The sequence below is a fragment of the Heloderma suspectum genome, chromosome 3 (genome assembly GCF_057233095.1).
Source record: "Heloderma suspectum isolate Gila_16-S chromosome 3, 16-S_ref, whole genome shotgun sequence".
Classification (NCBI taxonomy): Eukaryota; Metazoa; Chordata; class Lepidosauria; order Squamata; family Helodermatidae; genus Heloderma; species Heloderma suspectum.
Window position 1 is genome coordinate 315352636 of NC_139460.1, and position 24708 is coordinate 315377343.

The 24708-nt window shown below is 46.2% G+C and overlaps 1 protein-coding gene across 1 annotated transcript in view; it reads right to left on the reverse strand.

Annotated features, from left to right (window-relative positions):
* PEX5L (peroxisomal biogenesis factor 5 like) overlaps positions 1–18394 on the reverse strand; it is a 241238-nt gene extending 222844 nt beyond the window's left edge. Inside the window, exon 1 of the mRNA XM_084842080.1 lies at positions 17867–18394. Coding sequence (XP_084698206.1) covers positions 17867–17887 — 21 coding nt within the window. The 5' untranslated portion in view covers positions 17888–18394. The remainder of the gene's footprint in view (positions 1–17866) is intronic.
* Between the last annotated feature and the right edge of the window lie 6314 nt (positions 18395–24708).

Consider the following 24708-nt stretch of genomic DNA (forward strand, 5'->3'; position numbering starts at 1 on the left):
TAAAGCAAGTTGCTTTTTCTTGATACAGTACACAACACAGTACACCGTACACAACACTCAACACACAGTACACAACACACGCACAGACACACACAGGGATGACTGTACTTATTTTTGTTGTCAGAAGCACAGTGCTAGTTCTAAGTCCGATCCATTCTGCAAAATATTAGAGAGACAGTTGATGCCTGTGTCATCTTTATTCTAAAAAAAGAGGATTAACAAGACCAAAATAGTTGGATTTCTGACAGTTCTTTGAGTTAGGCAACCCTTTTACTATTAGCAGCTGCTTTACGGCTAGAACTATAACTGATAGTACTTCTACACCAGGGATGGACAGAAAGTAGATCTCTAGATATTTTGGGCCAGCTCTCAGCATTCCTGACCATTGGCCATGCTGGCAAGGGCTTCTGGGAGCCGAAGTCCAAAACATCTGCCCACCTTCACGTTCTGCCCACCTGTGCTCTACCCTATAGTGGTAGAGTTCATATCTGACTGCTAGGAATGGGCAGATCTGTCATGTTCATTTCTGTGAACGACCTCCTTTTCCACCTTCCATGTCCATTCTGTGCTGGTTCCTTCTGCATTTTTTTTTTAATGGGGAAAAATCTGTACTTATTTATTTATTTATTTCTATACCGCCCAATAGCCGAAGCTCATTTCTATACTGCCCAATAGCCGAAGCTCTACATATTTCTGTGTGCATTTTTCCGATGGATGAGCATTAATTGATATATTCCCCCATTGACTGAAGTTTATTTGTACGTAGTTAAGAAACGCATTCTCGAGCTCATATTTTTCTTTGGTGAAATATACATTGCAAGCCCAGAAATAGACAAATTTTCAACTGCATTGTTTTGGTTTCCATATACACTTCTGGGAGGTGAGGATCAGGTAAATCTGTAAACAACCCTCTACTGAGTGAATTTCTAACACATCCATAGTGACAATTGATCGTTTCACCTTAATAGGTAGGAAGAGCCCCACTCAGAGTTCCATCAGCCAAAGAAATTAGGAATGGATAGCAGCAGAGGAAAGGTCTTTTCAGCAAGAACCCTTAGACTCTTGAGAACAAGTTACCAGAAGCTGTTAAGTCTAATCCTCTGTTTAGAGTCTCTCCAACAACTGATGCTCAAGAGCCTCAAGAGCACAGTATGGCTCCTTTAACATTGCTCTAGTTTCAGTTTGTTTTTATTTTATTTATTTATTTATTTTAATTATTTACAATATTTATATACCGCTCCTCATCAGAAGATTTTGGAGCGGTGAACAACATAAGAATAAAACAATGGTTAAAAGAGTTTAAAAAGTTAAAACATTTTTAAAAAGACAAATCCCAACGAAGTGGAATTCAACAACCCAAGGCTGGTCATGCAAGGAAAGCCTCTTGAAAGAACAACGTCTTCAGGAGGCGCTGGAAAGAACACAATGTTGGCGCCTGCCTGACCTCTAAAGGCAGGGAATTCCATAGGAAGGGGGCCACCACACTGAAGGCTCTTTTCCTGGTGGACTTCAATCGGGCCATAGGTCCATGTGGAATCACCAGAAACATGCCCTCTGATGACCTCAGTGACCAGGCAGGTTGGTAGGGAAGGAGGCGCTCTCTCAGGTATCCTGGCCCCAAGTTGTTTAGGGCTTTGTACACTAGTACTAATACCTTAAACCTGGCCCGGTAGTGAATAGGCAGCCAGTGCAGTTCCCTCAGCAAAGGAGTTACACGCTGAAAAGGGGCAGCTCCCGACAACAGCTGAGCTGCTGCATTCTGCACTAGCTCCAGCTTCTGGACCAGCCTTAAGGGCAGTCCCACATAGAGCGCATTGCAGTAATCCAGTCTTGAGGTTACTAATGCCTGTACCACCGTGGCCAAGCTATCCTTGTACAGGAGAGGCCGTAGCTGGTGAACCAGCCAAAGCTGGTAAAAGGCACTCTGAGCTGCCGCAACCACTTGGGCCTCCAGCGACAATGATGGATCTAGGAGTACCCCCAGACTACGGACCTGATCTTTCTGAGGGAGTGCAACTCCATCCAGAACAGGCAGTGAGCCTATCTCCCGGACCCGGGAACCACTAACCCACAGGGCTTCCGTCTTGCCAGGATTCAGCTTTAGTTTATTGGCCCTCATCCAGCCCATCACCGAGTCTAGCCACTGATTCAGGACTTGCACAGCCTCTCCTGATTCAGATGTCACAGGGAGATAGAGCTGCATCTCATCAGCATACTGATGGCATTTAGCTCCAAATCCCCTAATGAGCGCTCCCAATAGCTTCATATAGATGTTAAACAAGAGAGCTTCAGCAATTGGCGGTATAGAAATGAAATGAAATAAATAAATAAATAAATACATTGGGGACAGGATGGTACCCTGCGGCACCCCATAGCTCAATTGCCAAGGGGCTGAGGAATAGTTACCCAATGTTACTCTCTGAAATCGGCCCCGTAGGTAGGACCGGAACCACTGTAGCACAGTGCCTCCAATACCCATCCCACGGAGTCGATCCAGGAGGATATCATGGTCAATGGTATCAAAAGCCGATGAGAGATCGAGCAGAATTAACAGGGTTGCACTCCCCCTGTCCTCCTCTCGATGAAGGTCATCCATCAGGGCGACCAAGGCTGATTCAGTCCCATAACGAGAACAAAACCCAGACTGAAATGGGTCTAGATAATCAGTATCCTCCAAGAGTGCCTGCAGTTGATTCGCCACAACCCTCTCAAGTACCTTCCCTAGAAAAGGGGTATTTGCGACTGGGTGGTAGTTGTCTAATACTGTTGGGTCCAGGGTGGGCTTCTTCAGGAGTGGCCACACTACTGCCTCCTTAAGGACAGCAGGGACCACCCCTTCCCGCAGGGAAGCATTTATCACTCCCTGGACCCACCCAGTCATACCCCTTCAGCTAGCTTTTATTAGCCAGGAGGGACAGGGATCAAGAGGGCACGTCGTCGGTCGCATTATTGCAAGCATCTTGTCCACATCATCAGGCCGTAACAACTGGAACTGATCCCACAAAATCGGGCAGATGGTGGCATCAGACACCTTGACTGGTACTGCACTAAGAACAGCATCAAGGTTGCTGCGGAGAAAAGCAATTTTGTCCTCAAAATGTAGGGATGGCAGAGAATCCTGCCACGGATCTCGGGGAGGCCGAATGCCAGTGCATTCGGTCCCCCGAAATCTGTGGTGGAACAGCCTGCCCCCCCCGCGGATCCCCCCAGAACGAGACTTACCTGGAGCGGATCTTCCGGGCGGCGGCGGCTCCGGCGGCGGCTGCAGCCGGTCTTCCAACTGGCTGCCGCCACCGCCATTTGCCGGGGTTTTTTTTGTTTTTTTTTTACACAGACGTGATAGGCTACGTAAGTTTTTACGTAGCCTAAAACGTCTGGGTAAAAAAAAAAAGCGTACGCAAATGGCGGCGGCTACGCTACGCTATTTGCGTTCCCCTTATTTTCGCCGTCATAGTCTATGTAAATATTTACATAGATTAAGACGGCCAAAAAGAAGGAAAGTAAATGGCGGCGGCCATAGCCGCCGCCATTTGTGTACGCAGGTTTTTTGTTGTTATTGTTTTTTACCCAGAGCCCTCCGCGGCTGGAAATCCGGCTGCAGACGGCTCTGGCCTGGCCAGGCCTGGCCAGCTGCTCCGCGGAGCTGCCGCGGAGCACAGCCGGCCGCAGAGGATTCTGGGGGGGAGGAACAGAGCATCTCCCCCCGTGTCCAGGATTCCGGGGGGAGGGACGGAATGCCTCCCCCCCCCATCAGCATAATCGGTGAAAGGTAAGTGATTTTCGTACATCCCTATCAAAATGCGATGCAAAAAGGTCACAGCGGGTCCTCGACGGGGCCAGGGCCCCATTTACTGGGGAAGATGTTAACAACCGCCAGACCACCCGGAAGAGCTCCGCTGGACGGCTACTTGAGGACACAATGGAGGCAGCAAAATAAACCTTCTTTGCTGCCTGCACTGCCACACAATAGGCACGATTATGCATTCTAGAGCGTGCTCGGTCATCTTCACTTCGAGTCTTGCGCCACTTGCGCTCCAGCCGATGTCCAGCCTGTTTCATTGACCACAGCTCCCCAGTATACCAGGGAGCAGAACGGGCTCCACAGTGCCGGAGAGGGAACTCAGGTGCGATCATGTCGATGGCCCTCCGCATCTCACTGTTCCACAGTGAGGCTAGGGTCTTGGCTGGATCACCAGCTCTCTCCACTGGAAAATCCCCAAGAGCATTCAGAAATCCATTGGATTCCATCAGTCTCCTAGGGCAGACCATCCGAATAGGCCCCCCACCCCCGTGGGAGGACAGTAATGCCGTAAGTTCAAATGGTCTGACCATGACAATGGGGTTACTTGGAGCCCCCCAATCTTCAGACTACCCATCTCACAACTTGGAGCAAAAACCAAATCAAGGGTGTGCCCTGCTTCATGTGTTGGGCCGATGACATACTGAGACAGCCCCATGGTTCTCATGGAGGCCATGAAGTCCTGAGCTGGAACTCCGGAGACAGCCTCAGCATGGAAGTTGAAGTCACCCAGAACCACCATCCTGGGTTCCTCCAACACCACACTTGCAACTGCCTCCGCCAGCTCAGTCAGGGAAGAAGCTGGGCAGCAGGGTGGGTGGTACACCAGCAGCATCCCCAATCTGTCTCTATGGCCCAACACCAGGTGCAACCCCTCAAGGCCTGCTCCAAGGTGGAGTGGTCTCCTGATGATAGAGATGGAAGTTCTATGAACCACTGCAACTCCCCACCCCCAGCCCTCTAACCTATGTTGGTGCTGCACTGAGTACCCAGGCAGGCAGAGCTGAGTCAGGTTGACTCCACCCAGCTCACCCACCCAAGTCGGCAGGTCGGCCCGCTCATCCACGATTAAATCGTGAATGAGTGCGGTCTTGTTGCAGACCGATCTGGCATTAAATAGCAGCACCGCAAGACAGGAGGGCACAGTGGAAGAGCTACCAGCTACATGAGAGCTAGAGGAGGGGGGTAGAAGGGGAACAGTGTATAAACACTTGTGGCCCATTCTACTTTGATGTCCCAACCCGTGCTCCTACCATATCTCCTTCTGCCCCAAGTCACTGGAATAGTGGTGCCTCCTCCATAGGTCCCCACATTAGAGTCTCCTAGGCACATCCTTACCGCTGTAAAATACCCACACACTCTCTACAGCCACCCACCATTCAAATATACAATCAACCAGTCAACTCATACACTCCACTCATCCAACAATCACTCCCAACCAAACTAATACAGTCACAGTTTGTAACTGTGGTTGTAACCAGCCGCTGGTCACAATTAGGACATCAGGCTTGTTACCCAACCAAATAAAGTAGAGAACAAGTAAAGTGCTATTTCCTAGCCATGTAACCATCTTCCATTGGTTCATGCTCATTCTATCTCACCTGGAAGGTGGCAAAGCAGTTTTCCCCTGCACCCCCTGGCTCTCACCCAGGGTAAGCCCCACTTCAAGCTACCACAGGCTCCCACCCTGGGCAGAGAAGGAGTTGTGGGATATGAAGCCTCTATCCCCTGTCTCTCTCCCAGGGTGGGCAACAATAACATAAGAAGAACTGCTGTTGGCAGAGGGTCCCTGCTCTCAGTCAGGGACACCTCACTTCACACACCTCACTACACACAGTACAGGCAATCAATAGATGACCAAGATGTAAGTAATCCAAAAGGAAGAGAAGATGGAAGGCACCCTTGCCCTCGTGGCAAACCGAAGGGGCAAACCAAAGGGGCGCGCCCCCTTCGGTGTCGCCCCCTTCGGTGGTGGCCCGCCACCTCGTAGCAGGGCAGATTTTAAGTCTCCACAATGCCTGGAGATCTCAAGGCTCAGAGATAGCACTCTGCTCCGGTTGGCTGGAGAAAACTTCGGCAGGTGTTCCCACTCACTCCGCAATCAGCGCAGGCTGATGCAAGGCAGGATACTGGGAGATGGGGGGGGGGGTGTTACAGGCAGCAAGCAACCAGCCAGCTGTAAATGGTGGACAATCCTCTCCCCTCAACCTCGTAGCAGGGCAGATTTTAAGTCTCCACGTTTTTATATGGTGCTTAGTATAGCAATGGGCATAGCATAAGTAATAAAAATATTTCAATGATAACTTGTTTTCATTATTCTTATTACACCATCAATGTGAGTGTGCATAGTGCCTTATAGAGTACAAGAGACTTGGTCCCTGCAGTATGTGGGTGTTTCAATTGTATGTGCTTGGGCTGAGTTACAGTAGGTCCTGGGAAATATAGGGTTCTGCCGAAGGCTTCATGAGTGTTGTTCCATGGCCTTGTTTGTTCTGTATTCAAATGACCCAAGTCCTCCACTCAGAATGAGCAGAGCCTCCTCAGTTGGGGCCTATTCCATCTCAAGTACCTGTATCCAAATATCACCTTTTTCATATTTAGGACAGTCTCATAAGCCACCATGAGCAATTTGGAGAAGTGGGATACAGTAACAATTGAACAAGCAGACAAAATCTACTGTAGTTTCAAGCCTCCTAGAGGGAATCTCTTTGTGGATGGGTCTGGAGCACAGGATACCACTACTGTTCTCCTACATAGTGACCTGCAAGCTGGTGTAGGTAAGAGTCTGCACTGCAAATCAGGAAGCCATTTCAAATCCCACCTCTGCCATGAACTCACCAGGAGGCTTTCAGCAAGCCACTCCCTCTCGATATTAGCTTCATCCCCCCATTGCCAATATGGGGATAATACTGTAAGACATCTGCCTTACAAGACTATGGTTAAGGATTACGTTTGAGCCTGCCTTTTCTGCTTTGTCTAAGGTATGTAAGGGTGGGGCCACCTGAGATGTTCTGAAAGGGCTGGGAAAAGTAACAAGAAACTGAGTCTGAAATCATCATCACCACCTGCACCACCACCACCATTCTTCAATCAACGCTGAGCCTTCCTTTTCTGCTTTTTCTAAGGTGTATAAGATTAAGGAATCCAAAAAAGTAATGCATGTGAGTGTATTGAACATCCTAAAATGCTATACCGATGCTAAGTATTATTCATTGACAGGCAGAGTGCCCTCTTCAAAGGGAGAATCCTCCATTTTCCTTTGCAAAGGGATCTAAGGCAGCCACCACTTCTTCCTCATCAGTGCTGGCTCCAGGTTTTTGAGGGCCCTTGAGCAAACACCCTCAATGGTCCCCCTCCATCAGCGAGTCCACCTTCTCACCACCATTGTCACCAGCTACTATCGCTTCTCATCACTGCTGCCACTTGCTTGCTTGACAGGCAGAGAGCCAGTAAGCAAGTAGGCCATGGCATCCACTGCTCTTCCTTCTTGTCACCATCGTTGTCTGGGCCAGAGCAAGAAGCAGATGAACAAGCAGGGTGCAACGAGAAAAAGGAGCAGCAACTCCAGTGAGGGTCTTGTCAGTGGGTCCCTGCTAGGGTGTGTGTCCTTGGCAGGTGCCCAACCATGCCTACCCTTGATGCCAGCCCTGCTCCTCTTTAAGGAGCAAAGCAAAGAGGGCCAGCAGTAGTTTTCATCACCTTCAGAGTGTCCATTCTAACCATAAAGCAGGTGGGGCAACTTGTGACCCTCCAGATGTTTTGGCCTACAACTCCACCAGCATTAGCCAGCACAACCAGTGGTAAGGGATCATGGGAGTTGCAGAACGAAACATACGGAGGGCCACATGTTGCCCACTCCCTGCCATAAAGAAATGAAGCACTGTTGTAAGATATGGGGTCTAGACAAGAGAAGGTTAATAGAGCTAGAAGAACTGCTTGAAAGTTAATGATCAGTGGCAAAGTTGCCAGTACATCTTTTGCTAGGAAAATTGCAGGTAAATGAACCACAGTGACTAGGAAATAACTGGGGACACGTTTGGAAGGTCAGAGCCATTTTGGCGAAAGGAATACCTTTTTCTTCCCACCCTGCCCCAGCCAGAAAGAGACAGAGGGCTAACTTTGAGCTCTGGAAAGTAGTTTTTGGGGGTCTCTCTCTCCCTCTCTCTCTGGAGATCTGGTATTAGGGCAGTGGGATTTGCTATCAGAGTGCTTAGGTTATCTGCCTCCATGTATTTGTAAATAACTATTACAAAAAGACTTAAGTCTCCAAAGATCCTCTTTCTAAAGGAAATGAAATCCAGGTAAGCACCCCTGAAACCTCTAACTGCATGGGAAAGTGGGGTACACATAACAGTACTATGCCACTCTAGCTAATGTGGGGCAAATTGCTTCTTTCTACAACAAACACAGGGGCTTCTCAAACACAGTGCCCCAATGAGACCTTGTCACCCCCTATAAGAGTAAAGTGGAATGCATGGGTGGATATCCTCGAGCAAGTGTGTGCGTGTGTGTCTGTGCACGCACAGTGGAGGCTGGTGGCTCTGATGTCAGTGGTGCAGTGAATCCACTCTGGGTTTCAGTCAGGATCAGTCAGAACTCTAAAAGAGCTATCCAAGGTGCAAAGCACCTCTACCTCCTTTACAGTTCTGACTGATTCTGACTGAAACTTGGAGCAGATTCACCACCCCACCGACATCAAAGCCATCAGCCTCCACTGTGTCTGTGTGAAGGAAAGTATTGGGGAGGATATTTGCCAATGGTAAGAGACTTCTCCCTTTGAAGAAGATAGAAATGACTTCATGTCCCCCTCTCAAACCCTAAAAACTGACTGGGATTGCCAAATATCCCAGACCACCCGTACTGCTAGATGTCAGATGGCAAGCACACGATGAAGAAATACAGAACCCAAAGCTCTTTAGAAGGCTGCCCCAAGCCAGTATTGTTTTTTCTTAAACATCAGCTGGGAAATGTGGCAGACACAGAAGAAAAACAGGGTGCTTTTGGAAATTCAGGGAGACAGTGGCAGCAGCATGAGTGGGGCCTTCCTGTTTCCACCCCCACAGACAGGCAGACAGGAACAACCTGACAACAGGAGGACACTTGGATTCTATCTACTCTCACATAAAAGTGGGTGTTTAAATATCAGTACTGCCTGCCACAAAAAAATGCATTGGAAGATTTTCTTTTACCTTCAGGTTCATTATTAGCAAGCAGAACGCAAAATCCAATCAGTCAGAAAGACTGATGTAACACTCTCCCTAAGGGCAGAAACAGTTTCTGCTTTCCTTCCTTCCAGCTGCATCTAGTAGCAGCCCAGGACTTTGGGGCCCAAACCAATGAATTAATGAATTAACTGAAATATTTTTATACTGCCCTAAATCTTGTGATATCAGTGTGGAATACAACATGTAATTTTAGAAAACCCTAATATACAATAAAAACAATAAAACAACACCAACTACAGTAATGACAGACAGGAAATAAATACACAGATAACTCAACCAGCTTAATAAGTGAATTCAAAACACTCGGGCAAATACGTTTTGATGTGGTGCTGAAAAGAATATAATCTCAAAGTCAGTTGGGTAGGGTGTTCCACACCCCAACAGAGAAGACTCTCTCTTCTTTGTAGCCACATAATGTACCAACGATACTTGCAGAAGTGGCTCCCTGATGATCTTAAAGCCCAGGCCAGCTGGTGTAGGGAACGGGACTCCTCCAGATATTTGAGTCCTGAGATATTTAGGGCTTTAAAGGTAAGCACCATCACCTTAAATGAGCCCGGAAGCGAATAGGAATTTACAACAATAAAATTAGAGTTTGAAAAGTGACACTCCCAAGTTTAAAATTGAAGCTCACGATCAGCAAAGGTTAGTCATGACTTAAGTCCCACTGCCAGCAATGATCTTAAATTATTCCCAACTAAATCCTATTCCCTTGCTTTCCTTGGGACTTAGTTATGACTAACTTTTGCTGGATTATGCTCCTTATGTTTACAACAGGATAATTCTTGGCTAAATTTGTACAGCTTGTTTAGAGATGTCAGGATGGGATTCAGTATGTACACACTACTGCGTATCTAGATGTGTATCTTCTCAGCCCACTTAACGGACTCCACTGCAGTCTTACATTCCAAACGAAATAAATGGATTACAATACTGCCAGTGACAGCATTCAGACATCATGTTTCTGATCCAAAGATTAGGAACAACCTGTGTCCTCATATGCTCTTGCTTTCCAACTCCCCATAACTCCTCCCCCTTGCATGCATCTTCATGCTTTAATCAGACTGTACTTTGCTGTTAATGCCCAACGAGCAAACTATAGTCTGAGTAAGCCCTCTAAACGGGGATTGCAAACCATGGTTTGCTCTAGATTTAAACACAAACTATGGTTTGACTCAACCAAGAAGTCATTTATTAAGTTATGTGCAAGAGGGGAAGAGGGGAGGTGGAGATAAGAGTATGGGAACACAGAGCTCATTCCAAATCCACTAAACCATAGTTTGGAGAATATTTGAAGTATGCATCTGAAGGCAGCCAGCATCAAAATGGAGTTATGTTTAAAGTTCTGCTGAAGCAAACAACACATCCCCAAGTTAAACGATTTGAGAAATCTGTTTCTGAGTTAAGGCCCTCAAAATATGGCTTCAAATTAATTATACAGCGGGACTGAAATATTGTTTCCAAAGTGCAGGGCGTTCATTCTTTCCTTAAACAAACTCTAACACCACACTTCTAAACACATTGGCATAGATTCTAAGATAAATTAACTTAAAGAAGTTCATGGTAAGAAGGTTTGCCATCCCTCTTTTCCCCCAGCACCTGCAGAAATGCCTCTCTGGAGGGTCCTCCTGCACATTGTGTTTTTTTTCACCCAATTTTGAGCAATTTACCACTCCCCCAGCAGCCCCCTGTGTCCCATCACACATTGGTCAGGAGGGCCCCCCAACCCTCCGGAGTAGGTTTTCAGGGGCTGCAGGGAAGAGAACAGGAAACTTTCCTTGTATAAACTTCCTTAAGGGTGCAATCCTATGCGTGTTTAGACATAAAAGTCCTACACCTCCAGCATGCCCCAGCCAGCCATGCTGGGGTGGGAGATGCTGGAAGTTGCTGCACTTTTTTCTATCTAAACATCCATAGGATTGTGCCCTAAGTCAAGTTAATTTAAGCTCCAAGCCAAGGTCTGGAAGTAAATCCCATCAATTTCAGTGGCACTTGGTGAAGTATTTAGAATCAGAGCCGAAAAGATATGTTGTAATTCAATACTGCAGAAGAGGACTCAACAGTCATTATCTCAAATGGAAAACAGTAGTGTGTAACCTGGCCAATCACCGATACGGACAGCAGAAATTTCTTGGAATTGTAACTGCACTTTTCCCAGCAATCATGGGCATATCAGTAATTGCCTGGTTCTCACAAGGAAATTCTCATCATGAGTTGGCTGCAAGAGGGAAGTTGTGATTGTTTGGTCCTTGGACTGTGGATTTAACCTCTCTCTCTCTGAAACATTTTTACAACAACTCTTCATCCTTTTTAGGATCTGATGGCAGTTTATAAATGATTCTATAGTAGCATTGTGCTGCCGAAATGAGAAGTTGTGTCTTTTTATCCTGACACTAACTTAAGTATTTGAAATATTTACATACCACCCTTCATTCCTAAATTCCAGAGCAGTTCACAATAACTAGCGTAAGCCAAAATCAGCCCTGTGAGGTTGCAAGTTTAAACAGGGGAGTGTGGGGTGGTGGTGTGCTCAACTCTTTCCCAGTGGAGGCCGGTGGCTCCGATGTCAGTGGGGGGGTGGATCCACTCCGGGTTTCAGTCAGAACCAGTCAGAACTTTAGAGGAGCTATCCAAGGTGCAAAGTACATCCATCCCAAAATTGCTAATACATTCATAGGCAGACAAAGGCATGCACAACACAGATACCTGTCTTTTTTTCCCAGCGGGGGTAAGCGTAGCTTGTAGGGGGATTGTGTTACTCCAGGCCAGTGGGGGCCTAAAGCTCCTTTTAAGGCAAAATCCTATGCAGGTTTAGTCAGAAAACTGAGCCCTGGGGGAAAACTGACAGGAGCTGGAAGAATCTGGTTTGGGTTAAATCATCCCTGGGGGATGAAAATGAAAATGCTTCCGATTGCCCAAATGTAGAAGGGGAGGAAATAGGCCATAAGTATATTGTGAAACATGATAGCCAATCAAAGAGGCCTAAGTGCCATAGCAGAAGATGTACACGCCAGAGACATCGGGCAAATGCTAGAAGCCCCCAAGTCAAAATGGGAGAGTTGGAGTGCCTGGTTTTAAAGGAGAACCTAGATATAGCGGGCATTACGGAAACCTGATGGAATGGAGAGAACCGGTGGGATATGGTCAACTCTGGATATAAACTCTATAGGAAGGACAGGGAAGGGCATACTGGAGGAGATGTTGCTCTATACGTCAAAGAGAGCATAGTGTTGAGCAAACTAGAAAACCTAAAAGGGGCAGACTCTTCCACAGAAGCGCTGTGGGTGACAATACTGGGCTCCAGAACTAATTTAATATTAGGAAGATGCTATCGTCCCCCAGATCTTCTAACAGAAATATGCAACATGTCCTTAAGATCAGCCTCTGTACCAGAGGACAGGTAAATGGCCAATGTAACCCCAATTTTTTAAAAGGGGTCCAGAGGGGATCTGGGAAATTACAGGCTGGTTCGCTTAAGTGTTTCAGGTAAATTGGTTGAAAACATTATTAAAGATAAAATTAGTAAGCATACAGAAGGACAAGCCCTGCTGGAAAAGAATCAACATGGCTTCCGCAAAGTAAGTCCTGTCTCGCTAACCTTTTAGAGTTCTTTGAGAGTGTCAGTAAACATGTAGATGGGGGTGATCTGTTAGACACTGTTTACTTGGATCTCCAAATGGCTTTAGTCAAAGACCCTCACCAAAGACTCCTGGGCAAGCTTAGCAGTCATGGAATAAGAGGTCCTCTTTTGGATCAGTAACGGATTAAAGAACAGAAAACAGAGAGTAGGAATAAATGGTAAATTCTCCCCATGGAGGGATGTAAATAGTAGGATCCCACAAGGATCTGTATTAGGACCAATGCTTTTCAACCTGTTCATAAATGATCTGGAATTAGGAGTGAGGAGTGAAGTGGCCAGGTTTGCTGATGACACCAAATTATTTAGGGTGGTTAAAATGAAAAGGGATTGTGATGAGTTCCAAAAGGATCTCTCCAAACTGGGAGAATAGGACTCCAAATGGCAAATGTGGTTCAGTGTGTAAGCAAGTGTAAAGTGATGCACGTTGGGACAAAAAATCCCAACTTCAAGTATAAGCTGGTGGAATCTGAGCTAGCGGTAGCTGACCAAGAAAGAGATCTTGGGGTTGTGGTGGGCAGCTTGATGAAAATGTCAATCCAGTGTGTGGCTGCCGTGAAAAAAGCAAGCTCCATATTAGGCATGATTAGGAAAGGAATAGTGAATACAACTGCCAAGACCACACTCCCCTTATACAAAACTATGGTGCAACCACAGTTGGGATACTACGTACAGTTGTGATCACCACATCTAAAAAGGATATTGCAGAGTTGGAAAAAGTGCAGAAAAGGGCAACTAAAATGATCAAGGGGCTGGAGCAACTCCTCTATGAGGGAAGGTTACAGCAGCTGGGATTGTTTAGCTTAGAAAAAAGGCGAGTAAGGGGGGACATGATAGAGGTGTACAAAGACATGCATCATGTGGAGAAAGTGGATAGGAAGATATTTTTCTCCCTCTCTCGTACTAGAACCCAACAGGGTCATCCCACGAAGCTGATTGGTGGAAGATTCAGGACAGATGAAAGGAAGTACTTCTCCACACAGGACATAGTTAAACTATGGAATTTGCTACCACAAGATGTAGTGATGGCCACCAATTTGGATGGCTTGAAAAGTGGATTGGACAAATTCATGGAGGATATGGCTATCAATGGCTGTAAGTCCTGATGGCTATATGCTACCTCCTATATCAGAGGCAGTATGCCTATGTACACCAGTTGTTGGGGAACATGGGTGGGAGGGTGCTGTTGCACTTATGTCCTACTTGTGAGTTTCCCGTGGGCAGCTGGTTGGCCACTGTGTGAACAGAATGCAGGATTAGGTGGACCCTTGGTCTGATCTAGCATGGCTCTTATGTTCTTTGTTGTCGTTGTTCAGTCGTTCAGTCGTGTCCGACGCTTACGTTCTTACGACTGTCTAAATCTGCATAGGATTAAGCTTAAAATACACACTGGGAGATACCGTAATAGCTCTCCTGCATTGTGTGTAGTTTGCTCTGAACTAAAGCACCTGAGCAATAATAATAATAATAATAATCATCATCATCTGACTTATTTCAAAGTTTCAGTTCTTATGGAAGATGTGAATTGTCTTTGTATCTCGAAATCAGAACACTTTTAAAATGAATGAGTCTAACAGCCTGCTACTAGGCATGTTTACTCAGCAATACACCACTGTGTTCAACAGGGCTTACTCCAGGTAAGTGTGCATAGGATTGCAGCCTGAATCGTTTTGTTTTAAGTGGTATGCTTTTCTTGCAGACTTGAGGGGTTTGAGAACCCAGTTCACAATGACAGTGTCCAGATCTTTTGTGAATTCCATTATGAGAATACTACTCTTTAAACAACCTACAGCATTCATTCTCAGAAGTGTTAGGCATCCAAAAACCAAATATTATCACAGAGATAAACAAGACCAGCCACTTTCCACAGTCTTCCACAAGGTGCAAACTTTTTGCTTTCAGCCTTATCAGGCCCACTAAGGTAACGTAAGTTGATTTCATCTGACTAACTTCAACAGGACTACAAGCACGATCTTAGAAGGGGACCTATGAATTATTTACGCAGCTCAAATATAGCAAATTATTTTATACTTAAAGCACCCCGGTGTCTTACCTTACCTTGCAAACTTCCACAACATCCCTGGGCATCCGAACTCCATTGCCAAATGGCTTTTGGAGCTAAGCATTCTTCCTAATATTTAACCAAATCAATATTCCTTAAATTTAAAACACATGTACACAGACACACACACCACTCCACAACTAATTTGGTCCACAACTATTTTTTTAAAAGTGAAGATATATTTTGAGCTGACAAAAACATCCTTTCTAATATCAGAAAATAGACAATATATCCCCTCACCCCTTCTTCTATGCTAAATACACTGTCCAAAATCCAACAAACTGGGCAATACCCAATAAAACTTTTGACTCGTGCATTTGCAAGAGCAACCTCCCATACCACATGGCAGGGTGTTTTTTCCTGCAAAGCAGGTTGTGATACAGTGGGGGGGGGGGATCTGCCATTCAAAGAAAACCCTTTAAAAAACTTTACTGGGTGAGGGCAATTGGACATCTCTAAGAGATAGCGCTTTCAGTCCTGGCAGTTGTTCCTCCAGTTTTTTCTTGTAGGATTTTCCTTCTAGACCTTCCTTCTCATCACCTCAGTCCTTTCCATTCTGTCAACCATGAACCATGGAGCATAGAGCTGAATAAAGTACTCCAAAAGTGTTTCTGCAGAACTTAGCCTGTGTTTAACTGTATTGGACTGAGTATGAAATGAGAGTTAAGTTTGGAAGAAAGATGCAGAATGAGAAAGGTTTGGAGCTGTCTAATCAGCTGTTATCCAAACTTGGATCACTATCTGAAAACAGCCAATTGGAGGGAAATGATAAAAAAAGGAACAGGATGACATTTTCTGAGAAAATGTGTAGCTGGCTAATAAAGAAAGGTTAGGAAAAAAATTCAGTAAGCCTTTGCCAATTTAAAATAAAAACTACAGATATTCCCATAACTGGAAAATACGGGGAATTAATCCCCCTGGCAAATTAGCTATGTATATGCCACCCACTGAAACACACAGTGTTGAACATTATATATACAACAATCCTAAAAATGAAGATTGAAAAAAGCTCATGTGTCTTTTTTCTGGTTTAAAAATATTTTTATTGGGTCAACAATTGGGGAAAAAAAGATCTTACATGTACTCCCTTGGAGCTAAATTACAGGGTTTTTTAAATTCCCAAATAAATGTGCTAAGGATCACTGCTTAAGTTTGCATAAATGCATAACGTAAGTGCATTAAAGGAAACAAGGGGCACTTTGAATCCAGCAAACTTTTCCAAATCATTTAATGACAAATTTGTTTACTGGGGCTATTCTAGAAACCAGACAAATGCCTCTGAGCATATTATATTTTAAGACCTAAAGCAGCTGATGTTTACCAACTGTTTACATCCCAGGCAAGTTCCAGGTCTGTTCACCTGGATGCTGATCTTTAAAAAGAAAGTATGCAGTACTATTTCTCTTGATGAAATGAATGATCTTATTAATATTTATTAAAGTAACAACTCCTTTCTTCACTTACAGGATTTTTTAGTCTACGCCAGAATTCATACTATGCCAACACAGATGAGCACAGATGTTTAGGCAGGTGCAAGATACTGAACCCAATTTATAACACCAATTAAATGCAAGTACATTTATTCCTGCCGAAATCAACAGGGATAAATTAGTTTGTAAGCTGATTGTATGCACGGAGTTCAGTAGTACCTATTCCATGTAAGCATGCACAAAAGAACTGCAGCCTTAGAACCATGAACTTATGCTTAACTTGCTTATGGATCAGTCCAATTGTTATAGTTTGTAATAGGGGCTTTATTACACTAAAAGCAATGTGCATTTTAACCTTGATTAAGATTTAAAATGCAATCAACATTTCTTTGTTCTCTTTCTTATAATTGTGTTTGATTTCCTTGTTACAGGCCTTCTCCCCACCCTTAAATACTGCTGAGCTACAAATGTTAACTAATTATCGAACCAATAGAATGACCCATGAAGTGATCTAACAGCATCCAGTTTTAGAAGGCCAGAAGTGCTGAGTCAGGATGCTCATTTACCTTTCATGTGTCATGTTACATATGCACTCTTGTGGTTGACATTGACGGTAAAGGCTGATCAAGAGCCCTTGGATCACCCAGAACCACAGAAAACTGGTGAGACTGTAATTTTCTCTCTACTCCAGCACTTTCTATGTAGACATCCCTGTAACTCATGCATGTTAAATATCAATCTGGACCCACACTGTACTAGGTGATAGAAGTGCTTCCTCTTTGGGGAGAGGAGGGGGTGGAATAAACAAGAAATTAGATTTGGTTGCACAAGAAAACGAGAGTCTCAGAAGCAATCCAAAATGTTAGTGCTTCCTCCCACAATAATACCTGCTTTCTTTAAGGGAGAAGGACCACGTGAAGAAGGAAGGGAGGGAGTCAAGGTTAAAGTCATCATTCCTAGTGTCCCAAGGGAGAGGGCCATCCTCTTTCAGGGCTACACTTGAATCGATAACACCAGGAGGCTGAGCTTCTATTTAGAAACACTGAAGACATGCGTTTGAAATCCCAAGCTTTACAAAATCATGGTTTTTGTTGGGCCAGGTCAATCCTTTCCTGTTAAACGTGGAGAGGAGAAAGAGGAAGGGCTTGGTAATGAGGGAGACAAAACAATCATACCAAACAGTGGCAGCAGCCCGATGCACTTTGGGGGGATGCACACAGAGCGTCTCTGGCGGCAAAGAGGCATGCACCAGGGATTGGGGGGGGGGGTTGCCTGAGATCTTCCGCAGATCTTGTAAATCCACTCCCCTGCCCCTCTAAAAGGCTCTTATTGTTTGCCCTTCAGTTGACATACATGCAGAGGTGCGTTGAAAGACAGTGCCAGAAATCAGAGGCAGTGGTGATTCCCAAACCTTTTCCTAGACGGTTTTGTCCCGGGGGTGGCGGGGGAGACTGGCCTGGCGGAAAGGTCGCCGGGTCAAACCAATGGCCAGGCAGCCCCCAAAGTTAGTTACAAAGTTCACCGCCCTGCCTCCTGCTGCAGCCTCCAAGCTTCCGCCAGCTTCCATTCCCCGAAGTGAGGCTCTTGCACCCATTCACCTGTTGCACGGGGTGAAGACAACCGTTCCCCCCATCATGCCACCGCCCCCCCCCCAGCCCAGAGAAACTTAACCAGAGCCACTTTTTGCCCAGCCTGCTTCCTGCTGCAACTTACCTGCATGTGTCCCTGGTACATTCTGCCACGCCTGCTTGAGATTCCCGAGGCCGACAGGTGGTGGGCTGGGGGAAGAGGGGGGTACGCTTCCCCTGCTTGCGCAAGTGCAATGCAATGAAATTCAAAGGTATCTCTCAGTCTTGAGTCTTGGGGGTGCCAAGAGCCGAGTTTAGAGCCGGAAAAGCTCACGGCGTCTGTTGCACGCAGATGACCTCCCCCTCCCCCTCCAGGCTGCTCGCTGGGATTTCTCTCACGCTGAGTGTGCAAACGTGCACAAGGCGCTGTCCTTCTCCCGGGGGGCGCTCACAGCGGAATCAGGCAGGGAGGCGAAAGAGGAAGCGAGAAAGAGAGAGAGGGTGGCGTGTGGTTATTTTTCGCAATGCAAAACCGAGGGAGGCGTGCAAGCAAACTCTGGCCGCCTGCGCTGCCTTTAGAACTCCGCCGCTCTCTTTTTCAGGCGAACTCTTTTGGGCTTCCTGCTTGGCTCCTTCATTTCTCTTCCCCTCCGAAGCGACCCCTCCTCCCTCCTCTTGCTGCTGCTGCTGCTGGACGGAGCCTCCCTCCCTCCCTCTCCCTCCCTCTCCTCCCTCTGCAAAGAGGGGAGCGCGCGCCATCCGGGGATCGTTCGGAAGACCAGCGCGCGCTCGGCCACTGCCTGACTGCATCGTGCAAAAGCGTTCAAGGAGCAGCGGGCAGCTGTCACAAGACAAGCGCAGCTCCAGGCTGCAGGTTCACCGATCCCGGGGGGACTAAAAGAACTGAGACCCCCGGCTTAAGCGAGGCCAGCCCAGGTGCTTACACGCCGCCACAAAAATAAAGACATCATCTTTATTAATATTACTACTACTACTATTAAAAAACCGTTTCTACGTATGTGCAAAAGGCTGACATTGGAACCTGCGGCTCCTCGGGTCTTGCGCTCCGGGTACTTGCAGGAGGCACGACACACGGCCGGTTCCGGGGATCGAACGCATCGCTGTGCGGGACTGCCGCCTTTTGTTTAAAAACATTATGGCAATGAAGGCTGCCTGCCTCTGACCATGTGCAGGGTTCCTGCCCCTCCCCTAGAAGTCCTGAAAGGACCTAGGGGCAAAGCGCCCCTGAGCATGTGCAAAGTGACTTTGAACGGAAGGCTTTCTTTCTTGCTCCCAGGTGATGCTATGCAATCAGTTCTGTGCCTTGCCTTCCGCTTGAGTGCCTAAGGCAGCACCCCTCCGCAACCCGGCTACGTTGGACAGCGCCACCCATAACCCCCAGTCAGCAATCAGCTGGGGCTGATGGGAGTTGTAGTCTGACACATCTGGAGGACACCAGGTTGGGGAAGGCCAGTCTAAAGTGACTGTGGCTCCACAGATGATGCACCACTGCCTGATAAGTGGCCTGGGAGGAGATGGCAGGGAGCCACTTGAGTGGGAGAGAAGAGGCTTCAGCTCTACACTGGGCTGGCTGGTTCACCTGCCTAGTGGCTGGGAGACACAAACACACGTTTAAGGGGAGGGGGCCCTGTTTTGCATGAAGAAGGTCCCAGGTTCAATCCCCAGCATCTCCAGGCAGAACTAGGAAGAATTCCTGCCTGAGACCCTGGAGAGCCGCTGCCGGTCAGTGATGACAATTCTGGGGTGGATGGACCAATCGTCTGACCTCAGTATAAGGCAGCTTCCTATGTTCCTAAAACCGTCCATGCAGTCTCTCCAAAGGCACCCTGTGAAATCCTCAGGACTCCTCCCAGCATGCTCGAGGTTCAGTGTTCTTGCTGCCAGGGAAGAGCCAGGAGGCTGTGCCATTCTGAGCACCTGCCTTGTGTTCTAAAGAGCCCCAAGCTCAATCCCCGGCATCTCCAGCTGCTGTTTTAAACCAGCCTTCCCCAACCAGATGCTGTATTGATCTGGGGTCCTGATTGTGTCAAGGCCCAGTCAAATAGATTCTTTTAGATTACCAGGATGAAACAAAGCCACGTGTGCAAAAGGATGACAGCTTATTGATAGAAAATGGGTGCAGAATAAATATGCAAAGAAAGCTTACACCTCTCACCAGCCAATGAAGCTGTCACAGCTGGGTGTCTATCTGAGACCCCAAGACAGATGACAAGTCGTTCCTAGAGCCACAAGTTTCTCCAGGCTGGTAGCACACTTTCCCACATGGAGCAAGACCCAAGGGCAAAGCCAGCGGGTTGGATTTTGGAAGTTTCTCTCACCTTAACTCAGGAGCTGACAGGCAGTGCCTCTCCCCCTTCTCAGAAGCAGCAGTGGGGTTCCTCTTTCACTTCCCATGGAAAGCAAAGAACAATATCTTTATCTCAGAAGGATGAGGTAACTGTGCAAAGGCTTAGCAGATGTACCGTTGTTGACCTATGGAGCTGTACTTGCCTGACACCAGTTAAGGCATGTGAGAGGCCCACCTTAGTTAGCTAAAGCTGCCGGCTAGGCCAAACTACACAGGTCTCTAGGTGGCTATCAATAGCATATAAGAATGCTGTGAAGTCAACCTTACTGCTCACCAACAAACTCCCTCCAGGTGCCCTCCAGGTGTTTGGGACAACAACTCCCATCACCCCTGACCATTGGCTATGCTGATGGGGGCTGTCATCCAAAACATCTGGAGGACACCTGGTCATGGAAGGCTGGTTTAGACCAATCTGGTAGCAGGTGATGTGAAAAGGCCTCTGACTGAGACCCTAGAGAGGCACTGACACGCAGAGCAACAATGCTGGGTTGGATGGAGGTCCATTCCAACCTCTTATAAGGCAGCTTCCTACGTCTCTCTTTTAAAGCAGTGCTCTGTGTGACAACACAGTATGCATGCTGGATGTGCCTGATCTAGGAAGCTAGGCAGGGTCAGCCCTGGTTAGTACTTGGATGGGAGTCTGCCTGGGAAACAGGCTTCTTGCACTGAGCAGGGGGTTGGACTCGATGGTCTTGTAGGCCCCTTCCAAACCTATGATTCTATGTATTAGCATTACAATGCACCATTTTCACAGAGTATACCGTAGTGTGCAGGTATGCAAAACTCATGCAGCAGCACCCTCAACAGATCAGCTGGGGTGTTTTTTCTCCAGCTTGCACCCTCCAATTCAGGTAACCGGCCAAGAGGCTACAAGTTCAGTTGGGTCCATCAAAGTGAGGTGGCAATACTACAACCAGAGAAATCATGGGCAAAGAGCAATGATTTAAGATATCAGATGCACTGTTGATCCTTGCACTATGTATGGCTGGTAGCAACCAGTGCTTGGGCTCTGCCTGTGTGCAGTCCTTAGCAGCTGACTTTTCTTCAAGGAAGCACAGAAGCACTTGCCTTCTCCAGGGAGGAGGTAACACAATCATCCGAGCATTGCTAAGGTAACCAACACCTGTAGTGGGACAGGAAACCATGATTTCCATTCAAGCCTAAGCAGGTAGAATCAAACTTCTTAATAAGGTCTAATATAGCAGTTTTGCCCTGAAATCTCCATTTTAAATTCCTTTGTATTTCAGAATGGGAGCTTTTGGATCGGCGGTAGAGTGTCGTGGGAGATTGAAATATTCTCTTAATGGTTTCTGGATGTTGCCAGTTCTGATGTCAATTCTGTGCCTATTTATTCTTTTGTGTGGATCATAGAATCATAGAATAGTAGGGTTGGAAGGGGCCTACAAGACCATCGAGTCCAACCCCCTGCTCAATGCAGGAATCCAAGTCAGAGCATCCCCGACAGATGGCTGTTCAGCTTCATCTTGAATGCCTCCAGTGTGGGAGAGCCCACTACCTCCCTAGGCAATTAGTTCCATTGTCATATTGCTCTAACAGTCAGGAAATTTTTCCTGATGTTCAACCGGAATCTGGCTTCCTGTAAATTGAGCCCATTATTCCGTATCCTGCATTCTGGGATGATCAAGAAGAGATGCTGGCCTTCCTCTCTGTGACAACCTTTCAAGTACTTGAAGAGCGCTATCATATCTCCCCTCAGTCTTCTCTTCTTAAGGCTAAACATGCCCAGTTCTTGCAGTCTCTCTTCATAGGGCTTTGTTTCCAGTCCCCTGATCATCTTTGTTGCCCTCCTCTGAACCCTCTCCAGCTTGTCTGCATCCTTCTTAAAGTGTGGTGCCCAGAACTGGACACAGTACTCCAGATGAGGCCTAACCAGTGCTGAGTAGAGGGGAACTAGTACTTCCTGGGACTTGGAAGCTATGCTTCTATGAATGCAGCCCAAAAGAGCATTTGCCTTTTTTGCAGCCACATCACATTGTTGGCTCATATTCAGCTTGTGATCCACAACAATTCCAAGGTCCTTTTTGCTTGTAGTGTTGTTGAGCCACGTATCCCCCATCTTGTAACTGTGCATTTGGTTTATTTTTCCTAGGTGCAGAACTTGGCATTTATCCTTATTAAATTTCATTCTGTTGTTTTCTGCCGAGAGCTCCAGTATATCAAGATCACTTTGAATTTTGTTTCTGTCTTCCAAAGTATTAGCTATCCCGCCCAATTCTGTGTCATTTGCAGATATGATACAGCATTCCCTGCACCTCCTCCTCCAAGTCATTAATAAAAATGTTGAAGAGCACTGGGCCCAGAACTGAGCCCTGCAGTACCCCACTCATTACCTCTCCCCAGTTTGAGAAGATCACATTGATAAGCACTCTTGGACTCCGATTCTGTAGCCAACTGTGGATCCACCAGAACGTTGTTTCATCTAGCCCCCTTTGAGCTAGTTTGCTCATCAGGATATCATGGGGAGCTTTGTCAAAAGCTTTGCTGAAGTCTAGGTGTATATGTCCACAGCATTCTCACAGTCCACAAGGGAGGTTACTTGATCAAAAAATGAGATCAGTTTCATCTGGCAGGACAAATTCATGTTGGCTTCGAGTTATCACTGCATTGTTTTCAAGGTGCTTACAGATGGATTGCTTTATCATCTGCTCCAGAATTTTCCCAAGGATTGATGTCAGACTGACTGGTCTGTAGTTCCCAGGTTCCTCCTTTTTACCCTTTTTGAAGATAGGGACAACATTAGCCCTCCTCCAGTCATCTGGCACTTCACCCGTCCTCCATGATTTCTCAAAGAGAATAGACAGTGGTTCTGAGAGTTCTTCTGCCAGTTCCTTTATTACTCTAGGGTGCAGTTCATTTGGCCCTGGAGATCTGAATTCATTCAAAGTAATTAGGTGTTCCTTGACCATATGCCTATCAATCTCAGGCTGCAATCCTGCCCCTTCAGCCTGTACTTCGCCTTTGCCAGCGGGGTCATAGACCCTTTTTTGGGAGAAGACTGAGCCAAAGTAGTAATTGAGCACTTCTGCCTTTTCTTTGTCATCCGTTATCATTTTGCCATCCTTATTTAATAGCTGAACCACCATTTATTTCCTGTCTTTTACTATGCACGCAGCTGAAGAAAGCTTTTTTTGTTGTTTTTAGCATCCCTCGCTAACCTCAGCTCGTTCTGAGCTTTAGCCTTCCTGACGCCATCCCTGCAATTCTGTGCTACCTGCCTGTACTCTTCCTTTGTTACTTGGCCTTCTTTCCACTTCCTATATGTGTCCTTTTTTGTTTTCAGGTCATCTCTAAGCTTTTTGTGAAGCCACATTGGCTGCTTCTGTTATCTTCCTCCTTTTTTTCTTGTTGGAATTGTTTGTAATTGTGCCTTGAGAATTTCCTTTTTTAAAAGCTCCAACCCATCTTGGACTCCTTTTCTCATTAGGGTTGCTTGCCATGGGACCTTATTGATCACTGTTCTGAGTTTATTAAAATCAGCTTTCCTAAAATCCAGGGTACGGGTTTGGCTACTCGGCTTTTGCTTCCTTTAGAATCATGAACTCAAATATAACATGGTCGCTTTCCCCCAGAGTTCCTGTAACTGCTACTTTATCCACTAAGTCATCTCTGCTGGTTAGGATCAAGTCAAGGATAGCCAATCCTCTAATTCCTTCCTCTACTTTCTGTAGGAGGAAGTTATCCACCACACAAGTCAGGAATTTCCTGGAGGGCCATGTTTTGCAGAATGTGTCTCCCAACAAATATCAGGGAAATTGAAGTCCCTCATTACTACTACATCATGCTTCCTTGAAACATTGGCTATTTGCTTTTCAAAAGTTTCATCCTCATCTTCTCCTTGATTGGGTGGCTGGTAGTAGACTCTGACCACCATGTTCCTTTTATTCTTTGCTGCATTTATTTTAACCCAGATGCCCTCGATGGAGACTGACCTATTTGTCCTATGCAGGAAGCAGAAGGACATTATGGACAGATGGTAGCATATATAGCATTAGAAGATGAGCAGGTGAAAGAATCTTTGTTTTTGAGGTAGAATCTTGTAATAGTGTTGCCACAGAGTGGATATGGGGGAAAACGTGGCCTCTGGGTTTGTTGCAGGGTCAGATCCCTTGATTTATGTCTCTGTTTTGTTGCCTTGTTATGTTACAAGTCACATGATAAACAGAAACGCAGGAATGAGACCCTGCAACAACCCCAGATTTTTTAAATTTGCTTTTTAATCTGTTTTCAACTATCCTAAGCCTTTAGAATGTGACAAGACCTATATTAAGCTTTTAAATTCCTAACATATTAGACAGTGCTGTATATACTCTACGCTAAAATACTAAACATTCTGTGCCCAGCTAATCTAAATTCTGGGTCAAGAAAAGCCAAGCCAAGTACTGTGATGTATATAAATTAGGTAAATTAATTACACTAGCACAATTTGCCTTATTTTGCATAAAGTACAGCCCAAGGCTAAGCATGTGTACTTGGAAATAAGTCCTTTTGAGTTCAATGGTACCTAAGAGTCACCATGTTTGAAGGATCTGCAGCAGTGGAGGCTGGTGGCTCTGATGTCAGTGGGGCAGTAAATCTGCTCCAGGTTTCAGTCAGAACTT